This window comes from Pomacea canaliculata, linkage group LG3, assembly GCF_003073045.1.
Source record: "Pomacea canaliculata isolate SZHN2017 linkage group LG3, ASM307304v1, whole genome shotgun sequence".
NCBI classification, from domain to species: domain Eukaryota; kingdom Metazoa; phylum Mollusca; class Gastropoda; order Architaenioglossa; family Ampullariidae; genus Pomacea; species Pomacea canaliculata.
In genome coordinates, this window is record NC_037592.1 from 40,454,532 (window position 1) to 40,472,966 (window position 18,435).

Below are 18,435 nucleotides of genomic sequence, written 5' to 3' on the forward strand. Positions count from 1 at the left end.
AGAGGAAGTCAGACATTACAGATGGAAGAAGGAAATTATTCACGGCGTTAAGTGGAGAACAGAGAAGGCGATACTGTATCATGATTTTCATTATTTTTAGAGGCTGGGGTGTATATTTGTGTATGTGTATGAGTACGTGTTTCTCCGGCGCTCTTTCTCTATCTATATATGCGTTTTGTGAGAGAGAAAAGTACCTGATGCTCACTGTCGTGATGAAAGGGGGCGCTAGCCACTGCGCCATCAACCATCCCGCTCATGTGTTCAATAAATAAAATAAACGGAAGAATAACTGACAATAAGATAATAAACACAATTAAAACTGACATTGTCAGTCAAAAAGCAGAATTAAAATAAAAAATCAAATACCACCTCCCAACATCTGCCGAGTATTTAACGAAAATAAAACAAATGTGAGCTGTCTACATAAACATTTGGCAGCCTCAGCATCCCAGTCATGCAGGTATAAAAATCTTTTTCTGGTGAATACACCGTTTTCTGAGAAACCCATCGCGGAAATTCCCACATGGCTAGAAGCCAGGCCATTGGCGGCTGACTGTGAGGTTGGGGATGTGGGAGGTAAGAGTGAGGTCACTGTCATTTATAGAGACCACTCGTGTCTGGTGCTTAAATAACAGTTTCTTGCTTTCTGAAGTCATTGTGGAGCAGTCTAGTGACCATGACACAAGGTAAGTGTTCAGTGTGTAACTGCTCCGTGCCTGTACATATGTCTGCATAGACTGTCTCTTCTTGTGCACATGATTTATTTTTGGGAATCGGGCAGAAAGCTTGTATTTATTTGTAGATTGTTATTAGTAGTAGTGTCTTTCCTACATTGTGTTTTACTATTTCTAGCCTTTAGTATGATGAACACTGTCATAAAAATGTAACTGAATAGAATTCTATTCTTTAGCCAAACAAACTGTCTGATTAAAAAATAACACTTAAAAAAATCCACACATAACATATTATGGTAATGCAACTTTTTGGTTCATATATTTATATAAAAGAAATTTACTCACTTTTTTATTTTATTTGAGAATAGAGCTCCTAAATACTGGTGCTTTGTATGTATAATTATTATTTCCCGCTAATACTTTGTCGCACACAGCAATACACTTAACATGTTCACTGTTCATTCCTCATCGCTTATTATTTTAACAGGAGAAGTACTTCGGTTCCTGCTGGTTGGGAAAACAGGATGTGGCAAAAGTACGACCGGGAACACGATTCTCGGTCAGGACCTCTTCGACAGCGACGTGACCTTTGAGTCGGTCACCAGCACGTGCAGCCTCAAGCGCGGGACACGCAATGGGACTAACATCGAGGTAGGATGGTATTCTTTCTGTCTGTATTCTATCTGTATTCTGTATTCTATCCTCCTGTCTGTGCAAACTTACAAAAGAGTAAGAAAAAAATTCCTTTCGATTAGCTTTCTTGAGTTGCAGATAAACGAGTGTGCTGACACACAAACGTTTTGTTGATTTTCATTTTCAAGCCTTTTAAGAAGTCAGGTAACCTTAAACACATGCATTAAAAGTTGACTAATAATGAGCTAAAACGAAAAACAGCATGCTTGTAATCAAACGTGTGGACATTACAGTAACATGAGTATTTATGTTCACAAATTAACGAGTTGTTACTCCACAGATCATGGACTCGCCGGGTCTTTTGACACCGGAAGGACGCACGAGGAGGTGGCGGCTGACGTGGTTCAAGCCGTTGCCTGCATGCACCCGGGGCCCACGGCCGTGCTGTACGCCGTCATGATCGGCAACCGCTACACGGAGGAGGAGACTGGGGTGTATGAGAGGCTGAAGGCTCTCCTCGACCCCCGCGTGACCCAGTACATGATCATCCTCTTCACGCGCGGCGACGACCTCAAAAGAAAGAAGAGAAGCATCCAGGAGATCTTGTCTTCGGCCCCTGAACATCTCCGCAAGGTCCTCGATGAGTGCGGCCACCGCTACGTGGTCTTCGACAACATGGCAGACGACAAACAACCGCAGGTGGAGCAACTGATCGAGGAGGTGCGCAGACTGAGGGAGGCGCATGGCGGCAAACCTTACACGTGTCCCAAGTACGGAGAGGTCGGCGAGAAGATGGAGAAGGAGGTGGCTAGGAGACTGCAGAAGGTAGAGGAAGAGGAGGTGAAGAGAAAGAAGTATGTACAGGAGCTGGAGGAGAAGACGAAGAAGGCACAGGAGGAAGCTGAGAAAGATAAACAAGAATTTGAGAGAAGAGAAAGGGAGAGGGAAGAACAAATAAAGAAGAGCGAGGTCGAGAGAGCCAAGCAGCTGGAAGCCATGATGGAGGCCTTGAAACAACAGCAGCTCAGCGCTGAGCGGATGCACCAACAGGAGATGGAGTATCGCCAGAGAATGGAAGAAGAGAGGTGGCGTCAGGTACAGGAGATGGAACAAAAGAGGAAAGAAGAAATAAAATCTATGGAGGCGGGACAACAGAAGCTACAGGAGCTGTACGCCAAGCAGCTGGAGGCGGAGAAGCAGGAGTCGAGGCGCCGCGAGGAGCGGTACATGGCGGAGATGCGGCAGCTGAAGGACCAGATCGCCAGTGCACCCAAGAGTCGCAGTTTCTGTGTAATTCAGTAACTCCTTTCAGACTTGATAGCAGGCTTACTGTAAACATAGAAAAACATATGCTGCCGACTGAGATAAAGTGACATGTCACTCAGGAATGGGACTAAGACCAGCACTTAGGTTTTGTTTGTTCAGTGTAGATAGGTGATATGTTTCCCCTCTTTATGTAATGGCAACATTAAAATGACTCCCAGTTAGTTCTCTGTGAAGATCCTATAAGAAGCAAATATTCTCGGTAAGACATTTACTAACGAAAATTTCATTTTGGCTCATCACTTGACTCGTAAACACATCGCTCTCCCTCCCTCCCCCTTTCATTTTACCTTCCTGGCAGTTAAACTCGATCTGCTTTCTCCTAAAATATGTCAGAATATATTTGAATCTGATAATAAAAATAACTCCCCAAAGATTTTATGTGACGTTACGTGGTATACAGTAGGAAAAAAGTAATTTTGAGTTCAAGAGATGGAACAGAAAAAAAATAATATAGCTGCTTGTGCGAAAATCTGTTTTAAGTTGGAACTGAAACAAAGTAAAGAGACAGCGAACTCGGGGAACAGGCTTGATGATGAGAGACAAAGACTGGGGAAAGAACGGTCGAGGACTCTCTCGTTTGCGAAATTCACACACACACACACGCGCGCGCACACACACACATGCACACATCTTTCTATATCTATATATATAGACGTCCATTTCTCCCCCAGGAAGGAGTGGTTTATCGGGTCAATACAAGTCGGCCAACGTCTCGTGACAGCCACTCCCATCATCCCCGAATGTGGCAGTTTGCACCAGGACATTAAACATTAAAAAATTGAGGTGAGGCGCCGGTGTCCTCCCAATGTGACCTGCAGTGCTATTGTTGTAATGACTGTATTATCTATATTATAATTATTAATGTTGATGAACAACATTAACTGTCATGCCTAAACTACAGCGTTAGAGGAATTTTATTTCAAAATTATAAAGATAACCAAAATAAAAAAACTTAATAAAAAAATAAGACAGTTATTTAAGCATTTGAAACATTTGTTGAATGCGTGATATCACTTGCACTGTACTTAATGACAGGCGATGATCCGACATCTCTCTCTCTCTCATGATATCCAGCCACTCACTGCATTTTAACAAGGAGTTGTAATGGATGTAATCTTATCGCAAACACCTCTATTGATAACAATATTTTACTGAAGCTAAATATCGTCAACAATATTTATAGTTTTTAAAAAGTTGACGATCATCATGACAATTACAATTAATGTCTATCGACTGATATAACTCAGGCCACTACATACAACCTCCGCTGAATCCCTCAGAGAGAACATGGCACGGTCACACCTTGCTGCTCTATAAACTCCTTTATTTTATAACACATGTTGATGTCTGCATCTCTCAAACTGCAGGCGATCTCTCAATCATAATTGAAACTATAATGACAGCATTCCCTGTCGTCTGCTTGCTCACAAAATGTCGGCTGAGTGAGTCACGTGACTCTTTCATCGTGCAGGCAATGAATTATTTCCCACCTGCTAAGCAACAGCAAAACATTGAGGTAGCACCTTGCACAGCCGCTAGATATCAAAGCTTTGCCGTCTGTTGACATTTTGAAGAGCTTCTTCTTTCTGTGAGCATCCGATCAGGTAACCTCAGGTCGTGATACGTCGCCATAGTGTAAAACATGATTGACAAGAAGCAGCCACATCTCTTTGTTCTTTCTTTACTCATCGTTTGGTTGTCTTGAGGAATTCGACTGACTTTCGTGGTTTTCTATGTTATGACTGAGCTCTGTGTTTTGTTTCCCTTTTGGATTGTGTTTTGTTACGAACGGCTGCTAGCATTTAATCCTGATTTAAATGATTTTGTGAAGATTCTAATGGTCCTCATTATCGCATCTTCTCGCAGTTTCTAATCTTTATCTTCGGCAAATCTGGATTATTAAGCTTTTAAGGGTGATTTCAAACTGTTTATATTTCTGTTAGTGCTTACTGTCTGTTGGTGGTTTTTGCTTTTAGTCTTAAGAGCTTGATCCTTATAGCGGGCTTTGTACACAGTTTGCTGCTAATAAATCCATTGCTAGAGGTTACAGGAGGGGGCACAGCATCATGATGATTGCAGCCAGCAAGTTGGTTGCTAGGGACAATAACAGGATATGTGTATCATAGTTTAGTTTCATTGTACAATACTGTGGACTGCAATATGTAAAGCCTTGATCAAGATGGCGTATGTCATAGGATATTCTTTAATGATTCAGCCTTGTAGTAAAATTTCTCAGAGGGTGCAGCACAATATATAATGCACAATATATAATGCATATATTGATCATACTGACTGCTAGACTTTCTCTCATGCATGTATAGAAAAGTTATAAACAAAGGTATGTATCAGATTATTAGTCACCTTGGAATCATTATATGTCATGTATAGGTGCAGATGCACAGTTATGCATCAAGCCAAGTCACCACATGATTGTGTAGACATGTAGGTACAAACACTGATGTCCACCAAATCTTACAACACCATGCAGGCATGTGTATACTATACACAGCTACAAATATTCACCTAATCATTAGTCTCCATACATCATGGAATCAACATACATAAGCTAACATCTCTGTATGAAAGATGTGATGTGACTTGAATCAGTGCTGTTGTAGCTTTTCCTTATTTCTCATGCTCTGTAAATAAAGAAGGCAATGCTTAGTGTATGTAATAGTCTGGTATCTAACATTAACAATGATTTTGAAAAACAGGTTGGGTGAATTTGAGAAAAAGTAGAACATAATTTGAGGCATCGTTATAAAATTCTCCAATTAAGCCATCTGGCTCAACTGCCTTTTTAAAAAAAGAATTTTGAAGTGTTTCCTATTTTTCCTTTTGATATGACATTGTTTAGTGTCTCGTCATTTTCCTTTAAATTGTTACTGGTATCTTCCACTGTACCATTCTACTGAGCTTTAATACTGTTATCTGTAATTGTCACTTCTTTGCTTGAATTCAAACAGCTGAAATGTTAAAAAAACTGTTTAGTAAAGATAGGGCATACAGTTGAGCATTTCCTCTAGATAGCTTAAACAGTTTCTCAGAAATGTATAGAGTCAGTTATATTTTCTTTTAGACATCTCAGTAAAAAGTATCATGCTCCTGTTTATTTTCTTTACTAAGCAATGTTTTTTGTAATGTTTTCTTTCTTGCGGGTATTTATTTCTGTCTTCATCACAGTGTGCTGCTATAATAAGCCTTCATTGAAAACTGAAAGTACAGCATTTGTCTTCAACAATAAGATTCTCAGGCTCCTTGCATTACATCACTTTGAACATTATTATATGATAAGTGGAATTAGGTTGGGGGAATGTCAAAACCTTAAAGTACAATACATTGATCTGTATCCATCATTTGTTTTGAAATCCTAGAATATCATTTCCAGCAATTTCTAAGATTAACCCTTTCCTTTGTCATTAATGTTACTTATTGTGTACAAATAGCACTGTACATTGTCGCTGTTACATGTGTTATTAAAAAAAAAACGTAATTTACTGAAGAAATTCTAGACTGTTCGTTCAAATTTCTTTGCTCTTTTCCTCTAAGTTGGAAAAGGCATGGCAGAATTTAACATAGCATCAATGTGCAAGAACGTTTGCGAAGAACAGATGAAGAGAGTGGAGGAACAAAAGAAGTGCATTGAGATGCAGGCTGGTCGGATGCTGGAGCAAACCCGGAGGGAGCAGGCGGAGCGGGGGCGAGCCATCAAGACTGCCACTGAGGTCGCTGTCGTCGCCGGCAAACGTGCGTTGGACTGGGTGGCCAGCGAGATGGCCAAGTGAAATCACTGACAACACATTACAATGGCTTGACTATGAGATGATGGACGTGTATATACAAGTTCGTGATGAGATGATGAAGTGAGAACATCCGCAAACAACACTTCATCCGGCTGTGGAAATTATCGACAGAGAAACCTTTGTACCCGGATCGTCCTTTAGTTCAGGTGTCACACTGTTTACACCAGCATACGATTCTTATCACTGAGTTAATTTTCTGCATTTTTCTGTTATACTTTACAGATTTTCTTGACAGCCACCTGACTATATATATAAAACGAAGACATCTAAGTGCTGGATGAAGTGGAAGATATAACTGTAAAATTATCAAACAAGCAGTTCGCAGGAAACTAATATATTTTAGTGACGAGGGTATAACATCAGCATGGTTTTGAAAAAGTTGTCATTATAAACGTCGTGTTTGACTCTTTGTTGTAACAATATTAATCACATTGCTCAAAATGTTTTGTATAATAATTTATTTAGTTAACATTATCGATTAGTGATGTTGTTCAGCTCATAAGTTTGTGTGTGTGTCACAACTGGGACTGATACGCACACTGGAACAGATGTATTTTCAAAGACTTTTTTTAAGTTTGTGCACTCTGTGAATCTCAAATAAAAAAGGTCAATTAAGTTGTTTGAGCCAAGAAAAAGATTATTTTTGTAAGTTTTATTTTTTCGAATGTTGGAGCATCAGATGAAGAGCGCAGAGATCTGGAAAGAGCAGAGAGAGAGAGAGGGAAGTGAAGAAGCGAAGAAGGTGAATAAATTGCAAAGAACCGATTACTGACTTACATGACTATGACGATGTAACCGACTACATTTCAGTTTTAATAATGTAGTGGAACCAGCGTCTCTAGAATTGTATAGTTAGAATTAAAAATTATTATATACAGACGTTGTTGCCAACTCTCTCTCCTTAGCACTGATTACAAATTTCTTCCTCTGTCAGTCTCTCTCTCTCTCACTATTACTCCTATGTAACAAGGTGGAATTCGTGTTCAAGAGAAACCATGTCTTTCACCCACCCTCCCATACCTGCTCGTCACCCACTCACCCACTCACCCAGTCTCACCCGTCAAGTGACCACGAGTCAGTCGCTCACTGACATTGCCAAGTATAGTTTGAAGTAAGTATTGTTATAAGAACACACCCATCCTGCTAGAATTACGTATTAAAGAGTTTTCTTAACATTAAACATTTGAAGTCTCCTCCCTGCCAATTGTTGTCTTCCTGTATGACTATAAAAGGTGGACACAGACATCTTGCTTCCAGAACAATGGGATGTTGTAGTGGAAGCATCTTACCATTTTTATTCTAATTGAATATAACATCCAGGGCAGCCTGGCCATGGCCATACGACCGGGACAAAACTCTGACCGCCTTCAGTGTATTTTTGTAGAAAGTCGAAGTGGAGGTGGACGCAGCAAGGACAGACTGACAATCATAAACGACTGCACTGACCACACCAGGGCCGCCGAGAGCCTGCACGGGCCCCGGTAGGCGACCTCTCCGAGCCCCTTGTAATTGTAATCTTAAATTATTTTCCCAGTATATAATAATAATTATGTTTACAATTCCATTGTCAATGCAGTCAAATCTCCCTACTATGCCACCTACCGGGACCGAGCAAAAGTGGCATAGTAGGGAGAGTGGCATAGTAGAGAGGGTTCGTAAAAACGGCTTTATTTGTTCAAGTTACCGTCAGTCCAAAGCAGGGGTGGGCAATTAATTTTCCCAAGGCCGCATGAGAAATTGGATGGTTTTAGAGGGCCGACTAATTTAGTTAACTCAGTTTTACCTAATACTGTATGTATAGTATATATACTGGCGGCGGGCCGGTCAGAGACAGGAGCCTTTGCCCAGGTCTGGTCCAAAGCTCTCAAGAATCGTCGGCTTCACTAGCTGTCTTCTCTCATTCTCCCCTCACCTCTTCATCCTCCACCCCTCCCAACCACATCCGCGCACCTGCATCCTGTCGCTAGTCGACTCCCTCACACCTTCCCTCTGTCACGTGACTGTCACCCGGCCAGCGACCACCACCCCCCACATTGCCAGCCTCCACCCTCCGTGTGTGCGTGCTATGTTCCATCCACCTAACTGCAATGTCCCACACTACCATACAGTATAATAATCGAGCACTGCGTGGAATTTCACAACTTGTGCCTTTTAACAATCACACAAAAGTGGCATAGTAGCGAGAGTAGGGGTGGCATAGTAATTTTTTTTTACATTGAATTTATAGTCGGGACCGAGCAAAAGTGGCATAATACCGAGAGTGGCATAGTAGAGAGGTGGCATAGTAGGGAGATTTGACTGTATCTACATTTCATTCAGTAAGGTAATATAGACGGCAAACATGACAAGTGCACTAGGATCTACATCACTACTTGAACATAGAGTTGTTTACACATGAGTGGTTAGTAAATGAGGAAAATGAGGTTAAAGGATCAAACTTGTGGTACCTCTATCCATAGAAACAAAAGGAGACGAGGCAAGAAAGCGATGCGGCGTTTCGCGATTTCATTAAAAATGGAGGTGAGTCCGAAATCAGTGGAGCGTGTCTGTCCCTGTCTCCCCTGATGTGCATTGTTACTACGGGTATAAAGGTGTGAGTGAGCTACGTAGAGATGTTTACCTAAACGTCTTCCAGAATCTTACCAAAGGTAAATTGACACACCCCGTGCACTTGCTAATGTTGTGACATTATCTTATTATTTATCTTGACATGAACCGGAGGTCAGCAGGTGATAATCAAGGGGAATCACCTTTGCCTTTTCGATTTCTTCCTTCTGATTGTTAATTTATTTTCTAGTGGGGACAAGCCATGCTGTAATTTTAGAACGCAAATAACTTGACACAAATAAACAAGACTGTATTTAGCAAGTGGCGGCGGTCAGAGTCGGACAGTAGACAGAACCTACAGGTCTGTACAAGGTGACTGTCAACCTTCCACAACTGTCGCCATGGAGACCCCGAGCGTGCACAGGACGATAGTTTCAGAGACCCTCGAAAAAATGAAAAAACTTTCTGAAGAGATATCAAGGGAAAATGAGAGTCCCACAGAAGAGGTATGCATGAGTGAAAAAATTGTTTCTTTTGTAATTACCAGACTGACAGGTATGTCCAATCAACATTTCGCGGAAATCATTTTGAGTTGATGAGCTACAACTGCATGTAAGTTCAATGAATTTACTCACTAAGCTGAGTTTCAAGTAAGAAAACACTAGAAACACTAAGAAGCATGAACATACAGGTACATACATAGATACATCGTTCACACACACGTTCAGACGTGCACGCGCCATCAACTGCCAAATATTTGTGTTCGGCATCTGACTTGGTGTTTGAAGGCACACGGAGGACACTCGCTCCGACTACAAACTGGTCTGAGAGTCACTGTTCCTACAGAGGCTGTGGAGGGCGAACTGAGGAAAAAAACTCGGATGAAATGCCTCATCCTCCTTGCTGCTGTCATCATCATGCCCGCGGTCGCCATGTTTAAGGAAATGATGGGGCTGGCCATCACTCAGGGCATCGGGGTGACAGATGACTCACGCTCCCTTGGGCCAGGGTACAAGAATACATACAAAATCGTCTACGGAATCTCGGGTACAGTAATGTTTGTCAAACCCTTGCAGCTCTAGTTGTATTTGTCTTGTTGTTGTTGTTGTTGTTGTTGTTGTTGTTTGTTGTTGTTGTTGTTGTTGTTGTTGTTGTTGTTTCCCACATCTCATTGTGTCACTGCTTTTGTTCGCTGTCTGTATCTTTTAAACTATGTACTCGTATAAGCTTTAAACGGATCATTGGCTGGGAATTGACTTTCTACAGCACCTGACAGCGTGGAATTTCGATGTTTTGTTACAAGTAATGTGAAAAAAATAATAACAACACATGTCTAGAAGATGTGTGCTGAATAGTAGTGTTCCACGTCCTTTCTCTCAGGTATAATTAGCGGTATTCTCATCACTATATTTAATTACCACTTTACAGGTATAATTAGCGGCGTTCTCATCACTATATTTAATTACACTATTACAGGTATAATTAGCGGTGTCTCATCACTATATTTACTCACTGTATTACAGGTATAATTAGAGGTGTTCTCATCACTATATTTAATTACTGTATTACAGGTATAATTAGCGGTGTGCTCATCACTGTGTTCAACTACCGACCTGTGGCGGCGGCAGGGGCGGTGGTGTCATGTCTTGGCTGTCTGGTCACATCTTTATTGCACACGAAGGACAAGCAAGCTATCACCTTCTTCTACTGCATTTTACCAGGTTTTTCTTTGAAATTATTGCCTCAGTCAACGGCCTTCTTATCTCCCTTACTTGGTTTCGTTGTCGCTTCACCGTTTCAGTGGGATGTACCATTGAGACAAACATTCCACATTTGTCAGAGAGACAGGACGGTTGACGTGCGAGATAAAAGTAGTTTTTATTATGAAGATATTTGGTGTTAATAAAAGTTTTATAATTTGCTAAAAATCCTATTCTGAAGCACGATATGTGTTGCAGGTTTGGGCAACAACTTTCTGTACACCACGGTGGTAGTGGCGGTACTGGAATGTTTCGGGGACAAGAGGATGCTCATTGTCATCTTCACTTTTGTCGCGCAGTTCATCATTGAGTTCATCCTCATGCTTATTTCAGTAAGTACAGGCAATTTCCATAAATTTTATTCCATTCATAATTGTTAGATTAGTGACATATATTAGAACCCAGAGTCCCCTTTTAAAATATTTGTGTGTGGACGTGTGTGTGTGTACCCTCACCTGAGTTCACCGACCTCTGGCATGTTTGTCAGCTACTGGACACGGAGGCTGTGCTGAGCTCGAGTTGGCGAGTCACCCTGGGCATCATGTGTGGCATCTATGGTCTGTGTCTCCTCGCCTCGTGTGCTCTGGTCCCTCTCAACTTGTACATGAAGAACAACCCTCGTCAGAGTCTGCGCAGCCGCATCATGAACACCGAGAACCTGAGTGTCTTCAGGACTCCGCTACTCTACGCCATGAGTGGTGTCTTCTTCTTCACGGGAATAGGTGGGCCCACCCGCACTGAAACAGCAAATATTAGGCTGTACACACTGAGGGCTTACAATAAACAATAAGCTGTACAAAATAATGGGAAATCTGTTTATTTCTAGAGATAAGATGGGCAAGAGATCATCCAACAGCCTAGTTGTCCACTGTTAATAGCTTGAAGCAATCAATTTAATTAAAGATGGAATTTTCCCTCTTCAGGGCTCGATATTCCATTGGATGAGGTAGGGAGATGATATGGCTTTGCGCCCCTGATTGTGCTGGCTGCTGTCCTGTTGGCGATGATAATCAGCTGCTGCTGCTTCAGAAAGTTACCAAGGGAGACATCCATGACCGCGATCACAATCCTGGGTTTCTTTATGGGAGTTTGGACACTGTCTGTCAAAGGGTTTAATGCTCAGACCTATACCTGCATCTACAGCCTTCTCTACGGCATGGGATATGGTAATATATTGTCTTCCATTAGTATATTTGAGCACGATTGTGATTTATCTCTGGAGTTCATGATGTGAAGATAATTACGATAGACGCACGTTAGTCTAAGAACAGTCCATCAACGGTCTTCAACTCAATGTCCAGAAACAACTGCGGCACAAAGATGATTCAGTAAAACTCCTAAAATAAGCTGTTTATTGAGTCTGTCCATACATAAACTGCCTTTTTGTCAAATAAAAACCACGATTTTACCACCCAATTGCTAGAATTCTGACTTTACTTTACCTTCACAGGTTTGCGAGAACCAATCGCAAGAAACCTGATTCCACTGGTGATGGGAGACAAGTACCTGGGACTTACAGTCGGGTGCCTCAGCTTTGCGTCGGGTGTGGGTTCCATTATAGGGGAGAAGAGTTCAAGTAAGCAACAAAAAAACATCAAGCAGTTCAACAAAACAAAAAGAATATTTTAATGTGGATGACAAGCAGGTGACGATGATGTATGCGCGCATGTGTGTGTGGTTTGATATTTACTTTAGAAACAGTCTGATGATGTGGTTTACCTGTACAGATGCTATGATAGAAGACCTGAGACGAATAGATGCACCATTCTACCTGTCGGGCATCAGTCTGATCACATCGTCGCTGATGATGCTTGTCGTCATCAAGGTTGTTAGAAATGCAACTCGAACTGCGTGTGAGACCAACAACGAGGGTAAATAACTTGTAAATATTCACCGGGTTTTTTTTAAAATTAAGTTATTGGAATTTTCTCCGTTTTCAGTTTCAATTTGTATCAGTTGATAATATTTTTTATCTAAGTTTCGGCAATGTTTAAAATTAATTAATTAACTTGTTTTGTCGTTCACTATTTTCTCAGTCTAGCAACGAAATCATATACCTGAAAGTATTCACCAGATTCCTTTTTCATTTAATATTATTTTGTGTGTGTGTGTGGTTGTGCGTGCGTGCTTGTGTGACTGTGTACATTCATGTGTGAGTCGATCAGTTCCTTGATTGTTGTTAAAACTGTTTTGTCATTTTCTTTTTGGTCACACAGAGCGAGGTGCAGTAGATGTGACACAGCCTCCAACGACCGAGGCAATCAGTCTACCAAGGGTATCTGTTCACAGTGTTTGAAGATAAACATCACACATCGACAATGTCCGTGTTTCAAAGTGGAGCCTGGTACGTTTGAGATCCCGCCGAACTTTGAACTTCTTTCACCAACTGACCGATGACACAGTGCTTTGAGAGTTCTGGGTGTCATTTATATTTAGTGAGAACATATTTTCACCTGCTGTAAAACTTCTTCGATTCCATACCAAGCTTTGATGAAAGGAAAATGTCTTCTTTCCTCCCCTCCCCCTGTACAAAGTCTCTGTGGAGAATTCAGTTCTGGATCCAAAGGTCCTTTGTGTGTTTGCAGTGTAAGGGATCCTGTCTAGAGGTTGTCTTCATGTCGTGTGTGTGAGGGTGGCCAGGGTTTTGGTTAAAGGCTGGGAGGACTAGGATGGGAGGCAAAATGAGATGGGTACTCATTATAATTGTTTGGGTTTATTGACTTTGTTGGGCAGTGGGTTGGAGATGATGTGTGAGTGGAGGGGTAGGTTTAGGAGGAAGGCTAGGATTGGTATGAAGTTTAGTTTTAGTTTTCTAACCGATGATCTTAACGATTTGTTAGATGTCACTTTTACATATGTTTGTGTTTATCAATGGAATATGTGTGCAGTGGTTAAATGGTGTAGAGTGACTTTGGCAGATACTCACATTCTGGATCCAAGCTCTTGCAGCAATAACTAATCTCTGTGTGTATATGAGGAATGGGGTAAGTGTGTGTGTGTATGTGCGCTTGCTTACATGTGTTTATGTGCAACAAAGAGAGAAAAAAACTATTTTATTGTTTCAATAAACGTATTTCACATTTTTACAATGTATTAAAATCTACATTGTTTGTTCACCTTTTTTCTGACTACAAGGTGGTGCTTACTTTTGTATGTGAATGTTTATAAGGCAGTTTCCTTTCACATTCTTTGATATCATGATATTTTTTATCTTATAACTTCTTATTGTCAACTTCCTATGTCCCTAAAGTTAGCTATTTAAAGATGTGCACTTGGCGTGTTCAATTGTGTGCAAGACTGACAAATAGAACAGCGAGAGACAGAGAGGCTAAACAAAAGGAATATATGTTTGAATTTTACATAATATCTGCTAGAAAAACAACAACAAAACTGTCATGTGCACAAAATGAAGGGGTTAAACACATGTTTAAATTCTGGGTGGAAGGCTAGAAGTTTAAGTGTACCTGCCACATGCCACAATCTGGACAAAGGGCACCCTGGGTACTTAGTGTCGCCTGGGTTATTATCCTTGTAAACTATTTTATTTTTATTTTAGGCTTTCTTATCTAAAGTAGTGGAAATATCTGAGAGAAGAGAGGGTTGTTGTAGGGTTGTCGAGTCGACTTCTGATGGGATTCGGTGTGACCACAACCATCATAAAGTCCGCTCAACAGCAACCACCAGGCGATTTGATTAAAGCCACCAACGGTTCATTACTGATTCATTACTATCAGTGTCCAGTGTTGGGCAATAAATTCTGCACCTTCTTTAGAGGCTTCGTTGTCTATAGTACTGCACATTTTATGTCAAATTATCACATTTGACTATTTACACCGTAGATACAGTTAGGACAAACACTTTGTAAGCAGCCACCTGTTAACAAACTGTGTTGTGGGAACAGGTATGATTGAACTATGAACTGCACCTCGTGTACTACGATCGAGACTCATGTTCACCTCATGGACACACTATTTCTTCTCTTTCATAAGCGTTCGTCGTTTTTCTCTAATTTCTGTGTATTAATTACTAACACTTTATCACAAGCTGAAGGATGGTGCGTGGAGACCGGAGCGAGTCGCTTTGACACCAGAAACATCCACACGACAATCGTCCTGACTACCAGCTGATGGTTCACACCATGCAGGTGATAATTTAATCATAACTTGTGTAACCCTGACAAATGAGATTTCAGGTGATAATGGAGTGTGCCAGTCAGGTGAGCGGCGTTTCTACCAAGTGAGGCCTCACGTAGGTTGACGAGAGAAAATTCCGACAACGTCTCCATCACAGACTGTGACAACGAACGCCCACATCATCTACTTCCTCACTGAAGTCTCTCATGTGTAACCACTCACAGAAGGTGTTGGGGGCATGAACACGTATACGTGAGTGAGCACACTTGGCCTGAGTCCGTGGGTGTGTACCCTAAAGATTTCGTCGAATTCACTTGGGAAACACAGCGACCTGAAGGACTGTGTCGGTGTCCCACAATGCTGAGTATTAAAACACATTCAATCATTGTGTTTGTCGCCAGATATAAATCAGATAATAACTGGTATTTTCAAGAATCGACATAGAAATTAAACTAGGCTTCGACATGACCTGTCATTGACTATAGAATGTTTGTAAAGTTGATCCCGTCTCCTAGCAACACAGCACTCAGCAAACTACTCAGCTTTTCTCCGGACTCAATGGCCTGGTGTGTTCTGTGCACACAGTCATTGAAATAAGCTTAGTTGTGCAGTTCAAACCTTCCTGTGTACCTCCCCCAGTAACCATATTCATAAAACCTCAGAGAGCAGTGTTTCCATTGATGTACCCGCCTGTCACAGTCCATCGTGTCTCAGACATACACCACACTTCACTTCTCTGGCTCAGTGGTAGGGCCGACATTTTTATTCTGTCTCGCAGATTAGTCTGCTGGAAATGTCTCAGGGTAGGTTTACATATCTACTTGTCTTTTTGTGTGCATCCTGCCTGTGTGTGTGTGTGTGTGTGTGTGTGTGTGTGTGTGTGTGTGTGTGTGTGTGTGTGTGTGTGTGTGTGTGTGTGTGTGTGTGTGTGTGTGTGTGTGTGTGTGTGTGTGTGTGTGTGTGTCAGGTGCACACATTAAACATCTTGAAGATTGCACCTCCATTGGACAACTGAAATGATTCAACATTTCCATTACTTTACGAAAATAATTGGTACACGAGTGACAAGATTATTTTTATTACAGGCTAATAGTCTATCACACACAGTAATTACACCAGTTATTACAAAGGTCTGTAGTAAAATTAAAGTAGACATTGCCGTCATACATGTATATATATGTAGATATATTCAAAAGAAATTTTTTCTCAACTTGGTCTCTAACGATAAACATAACATGAAATTTTGTTTTCTAATCTTTTTCTTTATTTAACAGGAGAAGTGCTCCGTTTCCTGCTTGTTGGGAAAACCGGTTGTGGAAAAAGTTCGAGCGGGAACACAGTTCTAGGTGAGAACCTATTCGACAGTGACATGTCCTTTGAGTCCGTCACCAGCACCTGCACGTTGAGGACCGGCACCCGCAATGGCACTACCATCGAGGTAGGAGTGTGGTACTCACCCCCTAGTCTACTTTGTATCCGCTAAGTTCATGTATGTACAAACATAGTTACAAACAGTAAGTGGTACGTAAACTACTTGTTATTTGTCATCATCGGCAGAAACATCAGATGCTTCTTCCCTGTATGTGAATGTGTCTGGACTTACAGATCATGGACTCGCCGGGTCTGTTCCACACCTCAAGGACGCACGAGGAGGTGGCTGCTGACGTGGTTCAAGCCGTTGCCTGCATGCACCCGGGGCCCACGGCCGTGCTGTACGTCATCATGTTAGGCAGTCGCTACACGGAGGAGGAGGCCGGGGTGTACGAGAGGCTGAAGGCTCTCCTTGACCCCGACGTGACCCAGTACACCATCATCCTCTTCACGCGCGGCGACGACCTGACAAAAAGGAAGAGAAGCATCCAAGATGTCCTTTCCACGGTCCCTGAACATCTCCGCAAGGTCCTCGATGAGTGCGGCCACCGCTACGTGGTCTTCGACAACATGGCAGACGACAAACAGCCGCAGGTGGAGCAACTGATCGAGGAGGTGCGCAGACTGAGGGAGGCGCATGGCGGCAAACCTTACACGTGTCCAAAGTACGGAGAGGTCGGCGAGAAGATGGAGAAGGAGGTGGCTAGGAGACTGCAGAAGGTAGAGGAAGAGGAGGTGAAGAGAAAAAGTATGTACAGGATCTGGAGGAGAATATGAAGAAAGCAGAAGAAACATTGGAGAGAGAAAAACAAGAGTTTGATAGAAAAGACAGGGAGAGAGAAGAGCAAATAAAGAACAAGAGGGAAGAAGGGGCCAAGCAGCTGGAAGCCTTGTTAGAAGTCTTGAAACAGCAACAACTCAGCACTGAGCAGATGTACCAGCGGGAGATGGAGCATCGTCAGAAAATAGAAGAAGACATGATGCGACACGTGAAGGAGATGGAGCAACAGAGGAAAGAAGAAATAAAAGCTTTAGTGGAGAAGCAAGAGAAGATGCAGAAGTTGTACGACAAGCGGCTGGAGGTGGAGAGGGCGGAGGGCAGGCGGCGGGAGGAGCGGCACCGGACAGAGATGTGGCAGTTGAAGCAGGGCATCTCCAGGACACCCAGAGGTGGCGGCATGGGATGTGTAATTATGTAATGCACCTCACACCTAGGGCAGGAGGGATGCACAGACTATTTCTATACTGGACAAATCAACATAGGCAATTAATCATATTTTTGTCAAAGATTATTTTAGAAAAAATGTCCGACAGGGCATTTACTTACGAAAATTTTATTTCTGTATTAAACAGATTTTACTGGATAATATAAATGAATTTGTCTTTCTTTCTAATTTGTTATTTACTGTTTACTTGTGCTTTTCCTTCATATACATTACTTTGCGTTAACTTTGAAGAACTTTCCACTGTAACATCTTACACACTGCTGTCATTTTTTACGACTGTCTTATGAATTTTCAGCTGAGGTCTCCAGTAGACTTGACCAAAGCACGACTAAAGAAATATCTCAAGTTAAAGCAAAGCAGGAGCACAGAATACTTCTTTCTCTATTTCTCTCTCTTTCTCTCTCTTTCTCTCTCTTTCTCTCTCTTTCTGTGTCCACACCCCCTCCACTGTCTTTGCTGAAAACTATTCTGATGATCTTTCTTTTCTCTCAAAACAAAAATACTGATTAGTGATTGAAAAAAATGTCTTAGCTGTGAATAAGATAATTACTTCAGGAGCAAAGTTACTAGAAACATTAATAAACAGCTTTCAGCAAACTGTAACCCGACTTGAGTTATCGTATGTAGAGATCGTGTTCACATGAAAACTGATGTTGGAAGCAGGACTGAGCCCCACGTGCAGTGAACAGAGTTGTGAAAATACTCTCGAGTCCTCAGCCTCCATGTTGACATCAGTATCCTTTCCTTTCCTAGATTAAACTTTAATGTTGTCAAACCCATCAGAAATATTTCGTCTGCAAACAATGGTCAGTGTGAACTGTCGTCCTCCCGCACATCTACCACAGGGAGGAGGAGTTCGGCGAGAGAAGAAAGAGAAAGAGGTTTACTACAAACGATGATAGTCAGTCAAAATGTTGTGTTTTGCACAAAACAACCAAAGTATGCTTTTGGGGGGAATGGTG

At 41.8% G+C, this 18,435-nt stretch overlaps 2 protein-coding genes across 6 annotated transcripts; both read left to right on the forward strand.

Moving 5' to 3' along the window:
- The first annotated feature begins 518 nt into the window (after nt 1-518).
- Nucleotides 519-17,058, forward strand: LOC112558759 (immune-associated nucleotide-binding protein 6-like). 4 transcript variants are annotated; one of them, XM_025229411.1, is made up of 3 exons: nt 519-686; nt 1,165-1,325; nt 16,482-17,058. In XM_025229411.1, exons 1-3 carry the CDS (start codon nt 677-679, stop codon nt 17,022-17,024), a joined length of 714 nt encoding a protein of 237 aa, XP_025085196.1. In that variant the 5' UTR covers nt 519-676; the 3' UTR covers nt 17,025-17,058. The 4 variants fall into 4 exon arrangements, with proteins under 4 accessions (XP_025085196.1, XP_025085194.1, XP_025085193.1 ...); XM_025229409.1 differs by having other exon boundaries at nt 531-686; nt 1,162-1,325; XM_025229410.1 differs by lacking the exons at nt 519-686; nt 1,165-1,325 and adding exons at nt 15,581-15,679; nt 16,151-16,314.
- LOC112558758 lies at nt 9,253-13,775 on the forward strand. 2 transcript variants are annotated; one of them, XM_025229407.1, is made up of 10 exons: nt 9,253-9,489; nt 9,772-10,030; nt 10,555-10,704; nt 10,942-11,075; nt 11,231-11,465; nt 11,667-11,909; nt 12,194-12,319; nt 12,471-12,614; nt 12,960-13,087; nt 13,632-13,650. In XM_025229407.1, the coding sequence occupies exons 1-6, from the start codon at nt 9,385-9,387 to the stop codon at nt 11,699-11,701; spliced, it is 918 nt and encodes a 305-aa protein (XP_025085192.1). In that variant the 5' UTR covers nt 9,253-9,384; the 3' UTR covers nt 11,702-11,909; nt 12,194-12,319; nt 12,471-12,614; nt 12,960-13,087; nt 13,632-13,650. The 2 variants fall into 2 exon arrangements, with proteins under 2 accessions (XP_025085192.1, XP_025085191.1); XM_025229406.1 differs by having other exon boundaries at nt 12,960-13,775.
- Nucleotides 17,059-18,435: the final 1,377 nt, after the last annotated feature.

Bases quoted from the DNA above. Each gene is read 5' to 3' on its own strand.
- LOC112558759 (XM_025229408.1), top strand. From the start codon at position 1,728: ATGCACCCGGGGCCCACGGCCGTGCTGTACGCCGTCATGATCGGCAAC.
- LOC112558758 (XM_025229406.1), top strand. From the start codon at position 9,385: ATGGAGACCCCGAGCGTGCACAGGACGATAGTTTCAGAGACCCTCGAA. The intron at 10,705-10,941 runs GTTTTTCTTTGA...TATGTGTTGCAG, and splicing joins CTTCTACTGCATTTTACCAG to GTTTGGGCAACAACTTTCTG. The intron at 11,076-11,230 runs GTAAGTACAGGC...CATGTTTGTCAG, and splicing joins TCATCCTCATGCTTATTTCA to CTACTGGACACGGAGGCTGT.